Source organism: Mustela erminea, chromosome X, assembly GCF_009829155.1.
Source record: "Mustela erminea isolate mMusErm1 chromosome X, mMusErm1.Pri, whole genome shotgun sequence".
Taxonomy (NCBI): domain Eukaryota; kingdom Metazoa; phylum Chordata; class Mammalia; order Carnivora; family Mustelidae; genus Mustela; species Mustela erminea.
In genome coordinates, this window is record NC_045635.1 from 42,678,857 (window position 1) to 42,691,496 (window position 12,640).

Here is a 12,640-nt window from a genome sequence, read left to right on the forward strand (position 1 = left end):
TTACTTGGATCCTAGAACAGAAAAAAAAAATTCTTGGAAAAATAAGTCAAATCCAAATAAAGCCTGAAAGTTGAGTTCCTGGTACTGTGCCAATGTTATTTTCTTAGCATTGATAAATATGCCATGGTTCTGTAGGATATTCACATAAGAGGATGCTGGTTGATGGGTCCAGGAACGTCAATGCTTTCGCAGCTCTTCCGTAAGCTCAACTTCCTTCAGAATACAAACTTGGAGAAAAACATTTCTGGGCGTTATGTGTTATGTTCACAAAATGAAAAAGAGAACACAGCAGATTCGAGGAGGAGGAAGTCCAGAAAAGGTTATCAGGGACACATCAGTCTGGTGCCAGAGGCTCGGCAACCAGGCCTTAGTGGTCAGTGTGACAAGCCAGAAAGGAGTAGGAAGGGTGGCGGTCACAATCTGCTAGGGGAGATGCAAGGCCAGGCCTGATGCCCATCCTGGGAGTCAGAGTCTGGTGGAGGAGTTCCAAAAATAATATTTTTTCCCCAACTTTCAAGAAGAGTATTTGTGTTTGTTTACCTCCATTTAAATCCCCCCCAAATGTCAACATTTGTCCCTAAACGGAACTGCTTGCCTGTCCCTCCACCCTTATGGTTTTTGTTTGTGCCCTTTGGACCATCTGGCAGACCTCTACCGCCTGCCAGGAGTTATCCTCATACGCTTCCTTATCGGTTTCCAAAAGTGAGCCTGCAAGAAAATCTTTGCTGCCTCTGCCCTCAGTGATGACATGCTTCACAGCAGATCTCTCGCTCTCCTAACTTCACCATTTAGCTCTTCGTCCATCTACTAGCTGTGTATCTTCAGGGAGTTAGTTAAACTCTAGTTCTCAGCTTCTTCCAACATGGAATGGGACTAAGAAGTGGCACTTTCTTCATAATTCATAATTAGTCCTTGGATTAAACAATTAGGGGAAACATAACAGGAGGGTGCCTGGCAGGTAGTTAAGGACTGACTGCTTTTGCTCGCAGGTTATTTTCCTCCAGCCCCTCTAAGTTCTTTAGTCCATCCCACATAAATCTGTTTCTTCCAAGAAACTTCTTCCTCCTGGCCAGCCCCAACCGTGCTCACTGTACAGTCAAAAGCAAGGATAGGAGACCCTCTGCCAAAGTTAAAAGCGCATCAAACACGCCTAGCATTTATTATTTTAATCACAAACCTACAGACCCCTTAGTACACCCTCCTTGGGGCTTGACCCCAAGGATCTGAAGCTGACAACCTTGGGTGTATGTGGTAGGAAGGGTGGGCATGGGCAGGGAGTGTCTCACAGCTCTGAAATGGGGAGGAGTCCTCCCAAATGGAGAACGGGGTGGATGGAGGCCGGAGATTGGAGGTGACCTAGCTTCTGAGAAATGGGGGTGGGGGTCAGTAAAAAAAATCAGATAAACAAAAGAGGTGTACATATGCTTTTGCAACCCTCCCTCCAAGCCTCTGCTTTGGTGGGATAGGCTTCCACTTTTCCCCGGGCTTGGGAACTCCCCAGAAAGGCCCCTTCCTTCATCCTGCTCCTCTATAGACTGCAAGAGTGCTGCGGTGCTGGTTCTGGGAACCTGGACTCCGTACCCTCTAATTCCTATCACCTCCCTAAACTGCCCTTCTAAGTAGGAGGCGGGACTCCACCCAAGGGTGAGGGTCTAGTTCTCCTGATCGAGGTCTGGAATGTCGCCCCACAAGATTTCAAGATCGGCCCTCTTCTCCAAGGGCAAGGTTGGCTCAGAGCCCTCCTGGGTTAGGTCCCATTGGTCCCAGGTTAAGGCTGGGGAGCTAAAGTACCACTCTCCCCCTCCCTGCAGCGTGGAATGCTCTGATGGGATGTTGCTAAGGGACAAGGTCTGATCTCCACATGGCCTGATCTCACGGACTCCCCCATGTTTGAAATACCTGCGCTCCGCTGTGCCTATAGGGAAGGGGCGGGGCCTGGCTCCCGCATGGCAGGAAGGCCAGGACTGTGCTCCCAGGTGAAGGGCTCTCCTCACGTCTGTTCCTTGGCTGGACAGGGCAGGGCTGAGAGGAAAGGGCAGGGCTTAAACCCCCAGGGTGAGACCTCTATTATTTTGACTCCTCTTCCCTGCCCGGATTGACTAGACTAGTGGTTCCAAGAGAGGGGGTGGGCCAGTATCTTGCTATCTCCTTACCCCAGGAGACCTGGCTAGGAGAGTCCCTAAGCAAAGGTGGGCCTAGCTCATCCTGCCTCCTTCCCTCACCTGGGCAAGGGCGCATCCCACGGGGCGGGGCGAGGCTGCAATCTCCAAGGGAATGGCCCGAGGTTACCGCCTTCTCCAGGGCTGAAACGCCTCACCGGCTGGTCTGGTGGGGAAGGGGGCGGGGCCTCACCTGACTCCTCCTCCTTGCCTGGTTGCAGGGGTGGGACCTCATCCTGTCTGCTCTTCCCCCCAACACCTGGGCAGGGCAGTCTCACGGGAGGGTGGGGGGGAAAAGGTGGGGCCTCATCCTGAGGCGTCCTCCTTTCCTGGGTGGGGATGTCCCAGGGGAGGGGTGAGGCCTGATCAGGACTCCTCCTCCATGCTGAAGCTGCTGCGGCGACTGCTGGCCTTGGAGACCGCGGGGGAGACCGACGAGAGCAGGGGGTCAGAGGCTGCCCGCAGTGGGGACAGGGCGCCCGACAGTCCCCCCGCCACCCCTTCCTCCTCCTCCTCCATCAGAATGTCCTCCAGCCCCAGGTGGAAGGGGTCCCCCAGATCCCCCAGGTGGTCGCTGGGAAAGTGCAGGTCCAGAAGGGCATCCGAGGGTGGCGCTGGGGGCTGCTGATGGGGGGCACTCTGAGCAGATCCCCCCGCTGCGTGAAATGCTGCTGTGCCTGGCCTGCCCTCCTCCTCAATGTCCAGCTGCTCTGGCTTGAGGCTGTCAGAGGCTGAAGTTGTAGCCAGGGAGAGCAGCCCCGGGGTGGGAGGTACCGGCAGACCGTGGATCTGTGCCTGCAATTCTAGCTCCTGCGAAAAGTAGGGGGTGGGGGGGGCGGGATCAGATGGGGTTCATGGTTCCTCAGAGGCAGATAAGTCTGATGGTGCCAAGGGCAGGCTGCTGCTCACGGGTTGTGTGACTTGAGGCAAGTTTTGCTTAACGTCGCTGGGCTCAGAGTCCCACTCTGTAAAACGAGTGGAATAACGGTCCCTGCCTCACGGAAGCATACAGAGGGCTACCTTAGCAAATGGAGATAAGGCTCCTGTTGCCGTGCGCTGCACGAGACAAACACCATATACATTAGCCAGTATTCGTCGCTGTTCTAGATAGGGTTATGATTGCTACTTGTCACTGTCGCGTGAGTTGGGGAAGCCTGGGGATCCCCCAGGTAGGCCAGGAAATCCCAGCCTGCTCTTCCTCTGCCTCTGCCTGTAGGGAGCCCCCGTCCCCTCTGCCACGGCCTCCTTGTCCCAAACCTGAATTCGGAGCTGCAGACTGCGGTTGGTCTGTTCCAGTGAACGTTGCCGGCTCTCCAGGTCTTTCGAGCGTTGCTGCTCCTTCTGCAACTTGCGGATGTAATCCACAGAGGCTTTCAGGATGGTGCCTTTGTTCCAGCGCATCTCCCTGTAGGGCCCGACGGGGAGGAAAGGAGGCAGTGTTGCGTAGGGGGGCTCTCGGGAGCTGATGGGGCAACTGCACCAGCACAGGCCTAGACCAGGAGTTCAGGGGTGGGGCATACCTCAAGGGTATGGAATGCCCTTCCCAGTTGTTCTGGGGGAAGAACAGATTCATGCTCCTAGAACATGGAAAACCACTCCCACCTCAGGGCCTCCAGGCCATCAGTGCCCTCCGATGTGAACACTCTTCCTCAGACACCAAGATGGCTCCTGCCTCACCGCCCATGTTTGCTTGTCAGTCCAGGCCTGCCCTGTGCCCACCCCTCCTCACCCTAAGTTGTAACCCTTGCCAACATTCCCCGATCTTCTATTCTTTTTCTAAGTCACCTCTATGACCAACATGGGGCTTGAACTCACAAACCTGAGGTCAAGAGTCACACACTGGGGAGCCTGGGTGGCTCAGACGGCTAAGCGTTTGCCTTTGGCTCAGGTCACAATCTTTAGGTCCCTTGCATCGAGTCCCGCATCTGGCTCCCTGCTCAGCCGGGAGTCTGCTTCTCCCTCTCCCCCTGCTTGTGCTCTATCTCTCACTCTCTCTCAAATGAATAAATAAAATCTTTAAAAAAAAAAAAAAAAGAGTCACACACTCTACTGAGCCAGCCAGGCACGCCCCCATCTTCTCTTTATTTTTCTCCACAACACTCCTTGTAACCTCCCAGATTTTATTTATCTTGTTTATGGTCTGTCTGCCTCCACTAAAGTATCAGTTCCAGGAGCTCAGGGATTTTTGTCTATTTTGTCCCTCTGATATCCTCAAGGCCTAGCACAGTCCCTGACACAAAGCAGCTCGATGCGTCCCTTGAATGAATAATTAGGAAGTACTAAATGAACCCAAAATGAGTGCCTATGTCAGATGGGGACCAGATGAGGCACACTGACTGCAATGTCATGCACTTAAAATTGTAGGTTAGGGGCTACAAGGGGCTACGCCCCTATGCAGGGTCCTGAAAGCTAGATGGACCCGGAGCAGAAATGCCAGGCGCTTCCCACCCAGGAACAGCTTTAGGGGAACAGGGCCCTCATCCCACCTTCTGCCAGCCCAAGGCCCTCCCCCCATCCTAGACTCACGGGTCACTGGACTTTGGGATGAGGGTACCCAGCTCCTTGATCCTGTCGTTAATGTTGAATCGCCGGCGACGCTCGACTTTGGGGGTGGGGTGGGGAGAAGAGTGGGAAAGCTGTCAACAGGCTGAGGAGGGAGGAGGAGCTGGGGATGGGGAGGCTGTTGCAGGGACAGGCCCCCCTCAAGGAAGGCCAGGCCAGGGAGTGAGGCAGGGCTGGAGAGCATGCTGGCAAGGGCACGGGAGCCCACTCACTTAGGTTGTGATTGTCTTTCTTCTGTCGTTCCTTCAAAAGGGCCTTGGCCTCGGTCTCTGGAAGAGAGGTGGGGGTGGCGGGTAGTCAGGACCTCTGGGCGTGGGAAAGACAGAGGGCAGCATGTACGGCTGCGGGGGTAGGAGATGGTGGGTGGAGACAGGGAAGTGACCTTTTTTTTGAAGTGCCACTTTCATGACTTTTTTAAAAAGAGCCCTGGTGACTGGTCATTTGTTAAACCCAAGACATGAGGAAATGGGGTGAAAGCTAGCCCATAGGCCATGTGGAAGGAGAGGGCAAACAGCCCCTTTCTGTCTGCTTAAGTCCCTTCCCCCAGCATCAGGCCCACCTGGTTGACAAAGGGCTCACCCCGGGGTCCAGAATGGGCGCCTGGGGCCAAGTCCCTGGCCCTTACCAGAGATCTCCCGTTTGATGTTGGGCAGCTCAGCCGGGCAGGAGTTGCTGACAGTGATGGCTGGTGTGGCCACGCCCTGACTACTGTACACATCAAGCAGATTCCCTGACACAGGCAGCTGGGGGCAGGGAGGGCAGAGAGACGACGGCTCGGAGCAGCCCCAGGCTTGGCCCCCTTCTCAGAACCTGGCCCCCACCCTTCCACACGCTCCACAGATGCCCTAACACAAAGACTGGCTGGCTCAACACAGGGACCCTTCCCTCTCGTTCAAGGGAACTTTGCAGGACGACTCAGTGGGGAGGACAGGATCACGTGGACCCACCCAGCTTGGTCAGGGGACCGGAGTCTGCTGGACCCTTTCCTTGTGCCCCTGAGTGCCCCCAAATACCTCAACAACCTAGGAGGCCCCTCTCCCCAACTCTGGGGTTGGCCCTGAGAAGTGCTGGAAAACCACTCCTCCTCAGGTCTTTCTAGGCTACGATGCAACCTTCCAGCCTGTCAGCCCCTCCTAGCACAATGTTCCAAGTCGGCATTCTTGGAACACTCCAGCTCAATCTTCTCAGACCTTGGGAAATTGTCATGGTAACATTCTATCCAAAATATGGCCTTTCAGAGAGTTCCAGCCTGATCTCTAGCCTTCTGCCGTGGCTGTTGTGTTCCACCACCTTATCATGTACATGGTCATGCACCGAGCTCCTGACTTCTGGTATCTTCCTACGCATTCCAATCTCTCAGGATTTCTTGTCCAACTATTCAACAAGCACTGCTCTTTTATGCCAGCCTTGATTTTTTTTTGTTCTCTTTCCTTCACCCTCTCCTGGATATACTCCAAGGTAACACACTAAAGCCTGAATAATTAATCCCACCTCTTGATGAGTTATCATCTCTTGAAACCCCTGCTAGTCTGCTGGATCCACGTTAATATAAGGTCCCAGTCCCTAGCTGTGTCCAAATCAATAAAAAGTTCTGATAAGCTGGTGCCGTATTTATACACGCTTCTGTCCTTTTGGTGTGTTGGAAGGAAACAAAGCCACAGCCCCCTTGGTATGTCCCAAAGCAAGTTATAGGACTCCTGGAATGTTCCAGAACCAGAACTGTATAATTTATTGGCACATCCCTTGCTCCAGAGAGTTTTACCCACTCTCCACAAGGATCCAGCCTCTTGGCATGGTTCACTGAAAGAAATGTACTTTCCGATCACCTTGAGGTTCAACCATACCGGGTTTTTAAGACTTTTGATATGTTCCAATTGCTACATGGTCTGGCTATATCCCAATGACCTGAATCTCTTGCTACAAGAGTCCCATTCCTCGGTCCCTCCCACACTGCAGTTTTGCTGCCTGGGTATGCCTGATTACCTCCCCAGAGTCCCTGCCCTTGTATCTCTCAGAATCCACCAGGACAACCTCTCCACACAGCCTAACACAAGGTACCAGGGCCCTAGCGTGCTCTCTTCTCATCCCCATGGCCTGCTTCACTATCTTCGTACAATCCAAAGTAAGGGTCTTATATACACAGCCAGCCTGGGTGTCGTGTCAGGGACAGAGGGATGCGACTAAGCCTCAGCCAGCCTCCCATCTCAGGGCCTCACCGTGCTGGGGAGCTGCAGCCCTGCGGTGCCTCCGGGCAGATAGCTGAGCATCTCATCATTGTAACTGGATTCCAGGCTGATGATCTCATCAATGACATCGTCAATCTGAGGGAAGAAGGGAATATGGACAAGGGTTAGAGGAAGCTGGACGACGGGGACTGTGGTAAGGTTGTCTGCAGCTACTGACCTCCTTCTCTGAGCTGGACCCAATGGTGAGGAGCGCCATGGGGCTATTGGGGGCGCTGCCTGTGGGACCGGCAGCATGGGCAGCCTCGGGCGCTGGGAGCGGCTGGGCGCTAGCAGCTCCCGGTGGTGGCGTGAGGGCCTGGGAAGCCAGCTTGGGGCCGAGTGTGGTGGACAGGTACTGTTTCACCTGCTGCCGGCGTGCCTGCTGGAGGTGGTAGCGCGTCGGGTTCTCTAGGTGGGTCTGCACCTGTGGGAAGGGGGCAAGGAGGGGTGGAAGTGGACAAGGTAGGATGGGCTGACTATGTGCCCCAGGCTGACCCTCAGAGGTCACCTGTTTCTAGGCTCAGGCCGGCAAACCCGGCCCAGAATCAGAAACCCCTCCTACCTCCCCCAATACTGGGAAGTCTCCCCCAGGGGCCCAAAGTCTTTCTCAGAAATCCCTCAGTTTCTGGGGCACCCTGGCACAGGTACCAAGACTCCCTCTCCAGTCTCTGACATCACCTAGAAGACCTGAGATCTGACATCACCTAGGAGACGTAGAAGCCACATGTGGCTTCCCAAGTCACTCCAGTGGCCAAACTCCTAATGTATGACATACACAGGAAACTCTTCCTATGAATTTCTTCCTGGGGTTACTTCATAGGAGGCCCTAGGGCCCACTTGAGGCACTTAAAACCTTCCAGGGCCCACCCAGACATCCTGTGCCTCCTAAGAACCCCTCATGACTGCGCGAGAATGCCCTGGAACCCCTAAATATAACGGGACACTAACACAGCCTATTTGAACAGTAACTGGGACCTTCCTGAGAGCCCCTAGGACCTTGGCCGAAAAGCCACCACGACCACTCCTCAGTCACCAAGACCCCTCCCAGGTCCTCTGGATGTCTCCTTACCTTGAGCACCTCCCTGGGCACCTGAGCAGGGGGAGGACGGCCCAGTGTGTGGCCCCCTGCAGAGACGCCCACAACTGAGATGGCAGGAGAGGCAGGGGCAGGGCTGGGGAAGGAAGAGGCTGCGGCCTGTTCCCGTCGCTCACGCCTCTCCTGCTCCTGGGCCTGGGCCCGCATGAGCTGCTGCCGCAGCAAGACCCGCGATGAAGAAGAGGACGACATGGCAGGGGTCCTGGAGCCCCCTGCAGAAGACGATGCAGAGAGTGGAGCTGGGGTGGCTTGCAGTGATATTGGGAGGCTGTGGAATGGGAAATATGGGGCCATAGGTAAGCTAAAAGTCTTGTCCTGAGCCTAAGGAGTCACCGTGGGAGGAAGCGGATACTGGAATTAGGCCTGTTTTCTGCCTTCAGGGGCCACAACGTGGAGGGAGACACCCAGGAAGCACACCTGCTCAGGGCTCTCTGGGTTCACAGTCTGACGGGGGAGATACTGGGACCAGGCCGAGTCCCAGCCCTTAGAGGTCACAGTCTGGTGGGGGAAAGGTTTAGCCTTCGATCCTTATGTTGAAGGCTGGATCTGGGCCTGTTCAAACACTGAGGAGAGATGCCATTGCTAGGCTGTAGGAGAGGGGGTCCATCCCATTTAAAGGAGAGCAGAAGGATGCCAAATGGGGGCCATGGCAGTAGGTTAGGGTATAGAGGGCTCTTAAAGCTCCGTTTGGGGCTGAGGATGCTCAGCTCCTGGTCATGGGCATCTGGCTACAGGGGTAAGTGCAGGGCCTTCCTCAGCCCCAGCCTGGGCCTCTAGACCCAGGAGCTAGGCAGTCTTGAAAATCTCAGAGATTTCACAATCCTCTCTTCCTGCCCCTCTTCCAGGTCCCCTCCCCTCTCTCAGAGCCCAGGCCGATGACTCAGCACATTTAGACTTCCAAGCTGGGGGAAAGAAGAGACCAGCAGGGGTTCCTCAAGGGCTGGGGGGGTGAGTTTGTTGAGTGGGGAAAGGGGTGAGCAGGGATTGTGGGTACAGCTCCGCCCACCTGGCGGCTGGGCACCCGCAGGCCAACCGAGGCTTCCAGCAATATTTGTGTATGAATGGGTGTTCGGGTTGGGAGGAGGGAGGCAGGGGAGGTCTGGTTCAAGCTAATGGAATCCCAGCGTGGCCACCTGCTTTCCTGTGTGACGTACACTTTCAGGCCCTTAATTTTACCATCTGGAAAATGCACTCTGCCGAAAGGGTTGCCCTGGCACTGAGGGCCTCTGCCTGTCAAGAGGGGATGGAGGGGCCTGAGGAATTGGGAGGGGAGTCAGGGGAGACAGACCTTGAGCGTAGGGGTAGGGGCTGGCTTTTGAGCTCGTAGAAGCTGTCCGGATCGAGGACGCTTTCTAATTCGATGTCAGCAACAATCCCAGATTCCGGAAGCAAAGAGTTGAGGCTGAGGGTGGAAGGGAGGGAAGGGTGATTATCAGTGAGTATGTGGAGACCTCACTCCCCTCCAAGAGAGAAAGAAAGAGTGGGCAGTGGGAAGGACAGAGACACACATCAGGGGAGAGGAGAACAGAGCGCAGGCCGCAGAAGAGGCTACTCTTTGGTTACCACCATCGGGAATTTCCAGGTTTTCCTCTCTCCCCACACCCCTCTTCCCTCCCCACTTGCTTTTGCTGTTACCCATAGTCCCTTAGGATTCAAAATAGTAACAGTGCCTGGATCCCAACTCCTCACTCTAACACAATCACGTGTAATAACCTGGGTTGGAGGGAAAAGAGAAGCAAAGAATTTAGGAAGGACAATTCACTTTGCAGGAGTCCTGACCTCGCAGTCAGAGTTGTTCCAGCCCCCATACCCCCTCCTGGGGTCCTGGCAGCTGAATGTGAGCCCACATAGGTCTACACACTTCCAGCACTGTGGGGGCACCCTTCGGCACAACAGTCCATTGTAACACAAACTGAATGCATCACAAAGAACTGGGGTCGATGATTCACTGGACGGAAGGATCCACCATTTTTGCAAATAAGTAACCCCCGCCCCAGCCCGAGTTCAGGGGAAGCCAATACACACCCCAAATACAAAACGGAAATATCAAGGGCTCCCCTCATTCCGGTAATTTGGATTTAAAAGAGGGAGCGCTGGGGTGGGTGATCCGCTTCCGCAAGCATTCTTTTCTTGGCGGGAGGAGCCTGTCCAGCGCTCTCCTGGTTTTTTGTGACAGAACACACACACACACACACACACACACACACACACCCCTACCTCTAAAACCAATATCCACTGACACAAAATAAAAAGCTGTACACCCCTCCCTTTCAACTATTCCCACTACTGTGATGAGCCAGGTTGTTTCGAAGTCGTCAGAAAATGGGCAAGCACTGGGTGCAAAGGCTCTCTCTCACTCAGTCCTCCAGGCCAGGGGCAAGACCCTAGTGTGTAGGGAGCATTCACATGCACGTGAATGGATATGCATCCTGAATCGAATCAAAGACTTAGAATCCTGAAACACTGTGGGTGACTTCGCTTAACAAGAACTCTCTCCCGCGGCTCCGAGGATCTGTCTTCTTCCTTCCTTTCCTCACCCTCAGATGGGGACCTAAAACCACCCAGGAAGTCGAGAAGAGGAAGCTTGGGGAGCTGCTGAGCTCAGCACAATCCCAGGAAGAAAGCAGGCAAAGCCCCATCCCTGCTCACACACCCATTGCACTGAAGTTTGAAGAGATGGGCACTGGGGTGGGCAGGGTGAGGACAGAGTGGGCTGGCGCTTACAAGTCTGCTGATCGAAGTGAGGATGTGAAGAGGCCACAGAGGACCCACCCAGGCAGGGATGGTGAACCTGGCCCTCATTCCAGCTCTAGGGACAGATTCGAGATGATTGATTTCCAGGGTCTGACTGACTGGCAGGGGGAGAAAAAGAATCCAGGCACGCGCAGAGGGTGAGCCAGGCTGGCTGAGAGGCTGGGATGGTTGGCAGCAGGAACGAGACCCTCCTCTGGGTTCCCAAGTAAGGTCTGAGGCCTTCTCCGAGCTAAGAAGTAGGACCATCTCTGTTGCCTCTGTCTGTCTCACTGTCTCCCATTCAAGCCCCTGTGGGGGTGTGGGAAGAGGGCTTTTCCACTATCCCTGACCATGATCTGACCCAGCTGGGTGGGTGGGCAGGGGTAATAAAGTGATTATTCTGGTCAAGCCTTGATGAATGTTGCTTCTCTTGCTCACGCACACACACACACAAAGCTGATCCCATGTAGCATATCTGAGATACCCCCCAATCCCTCCAGATTCCTGTTATCCCCAAACATAGTCAAGCAACCGGCCACTGGGAATCATCCAGCTTCCAAGACAGCACTTCTGTCTTCCAGGACCCCTTCTCTGACACTGAGGGGAAAAGTCCCTTCACATCAGTGCCTTGCCTACAGAGTACCCCCTCAAATTCATTCCCCTCACGCCTAACTCAAGGACCCCAAATTCAGCCCCAGTCCCCCAAGTTCAGTTGCCCCAGACCAGGCTCGGGACACAACAGAATCTTACCCCTCTAAACCCAGTCAAGAGCCCCCCAAATTAGAACCAGGCCTCCCATAAGGCACTTCCATGACTTCTTTAAGCCTTAGTCCAAGCAGGCCACCAGCGGATTCCTTAGGTACCCTCCCAAGACCGGCGCCCCGACGTCCTCCAAGCCTAGGCCGAGGGCCTGCAATCCCAGGCCCGGGCTCCCGTTGTCCCCCCCAGAAACCCCAGTCGGCACTACCGGTCCCAGGCGGCCCCGCACCTGAGCAGCTGGGCCGAGTCGGCTGGCCTGCGCTCCTCCAACAGCACGAACACGGCTCGAGGGCCTTCCGCGCTGGCCTCTACGCCGTCCCGAGCTGGCTCGGCCGCATGAGACATGACGCCCGGCCCCGGGCGAGCCCTGCCAGGCCGGTCGGGCCCCGGCCCGGTCCCCCTAACAAAATAAGAGTCCCCCTCCCCCCGTTCGCCACCGCCTCCTCCGCTAAGCCATGGAGCGAGCTCTGCGCGGGCGGGCGGCGTCGGGACGATGGGATGGGCCGTGAGTCATCCCCCGCCCTGAACGGACCAACACCCCCCCCAGCCTAACCCTGGACGACCGCCCTCCTCCCCCTCGTCCTCTTCCCCCTCCTCCCTGGGCTGGGGAAACTCCACAGGAAGTGACCGCACGGAGGATGGACGGCTCGCTGGCCCACCCCCTCTGAATGAGGCGGCCAATCATCGAGGGGTGGCTCGAGGGCCCGCCCTAAACTACGCCTCCGACACAGAGGGAAAACTCGATTCGGCCGGCCCTCATTCCGAGAAGGACGCTCTAGGCCACGCCCCCAGGAACAGTGGCCAATCAGCGAGACATACTTTGATTAAGCCACGCCCCCGAAAGCGATCCCTCCGCAGGATTTTTTTAAGCCGCTTCTCGCGTCCTCTGCGCCTGCGCACCGATGGCCTGTCAGCGCGCAGAGGGTCTCCAGGCCACGCTTCTAGCTGCAGGACCGCGCCCCCTCTTGGCCGATATTTGTAACGACCGCTCCCTAGATCGCGAGGCAACCTCCATCCAGCCGTGCCTCCTCAGCAGAAGCCTTAACTGGGAGGCCTAGGCAGCTAAGTTCCCCCGAGGTGCGAACCAGAAACCCCGCCCTTTCGGT

The 12,640-nt window shown here is 55.6% G+C and overlaps 1 protein-coding gene across 1 annotated transcript; it reads right to left on the reverse strand.

The window, feature by feature from the left end:
* Positions 1–1,124: 1,124 nt before the first annotated feature.
* Positions 1,125–12,155, reverse strand: TFE3 (transcription factor binding to IGHM enhancer 3). The gene is made up of 10 exons (XM_032330684.1): positions 11,764–12,155; positions 9,331–9,444; positions 8,016–8,310; positions 7,125–7,370; positions 6,938–7,042; positions 5,347–5,464; positions 4,934–4,990; positions 4,686–4,761; positions 3,417–3,564; positions 1,125–2,969 (listed from the first exon to the last, which is right to left on the reverse strand). The coding sequence occupies exons 1-10, from the start codon at positions 11,877–11,879 to the stop codon at positions 2,526–2,528; spliced, it is 1,719 nt and encodes a 572-aa protein (XP_032186575.1). The 5' UTR covers positions 11,880–12,155; the 3' UTR covers positions 1,125–2,525.
* Between the last annotated feature and the right edge of the window lie 485 nt (positions 12,156–12,640).

Coding starts and splice junctions, on each gene's coding strand:
- TFE3 (XM_032330684.1), bottom strand. CDS start 11,879: ATGTCTCATGCGGCCGAGCCAGCTCGGGACGGCGTAGAGGCCAGCGCG. Junction 9,445..11,763: donor GACTCGGCCCAGCTGCTCAG/GTGCGGGGCCGC, acceptor TTCCACCCTCAG/CCTCAACTCTTTGCTTCCGG. Junction 4,762..4,933: donor GAAAGACAATCACAACCTAA/GTGAGTGGGCTC, acceptor CCACCCCCAAAG/TCGAGCGTCGCCGGCGATTC.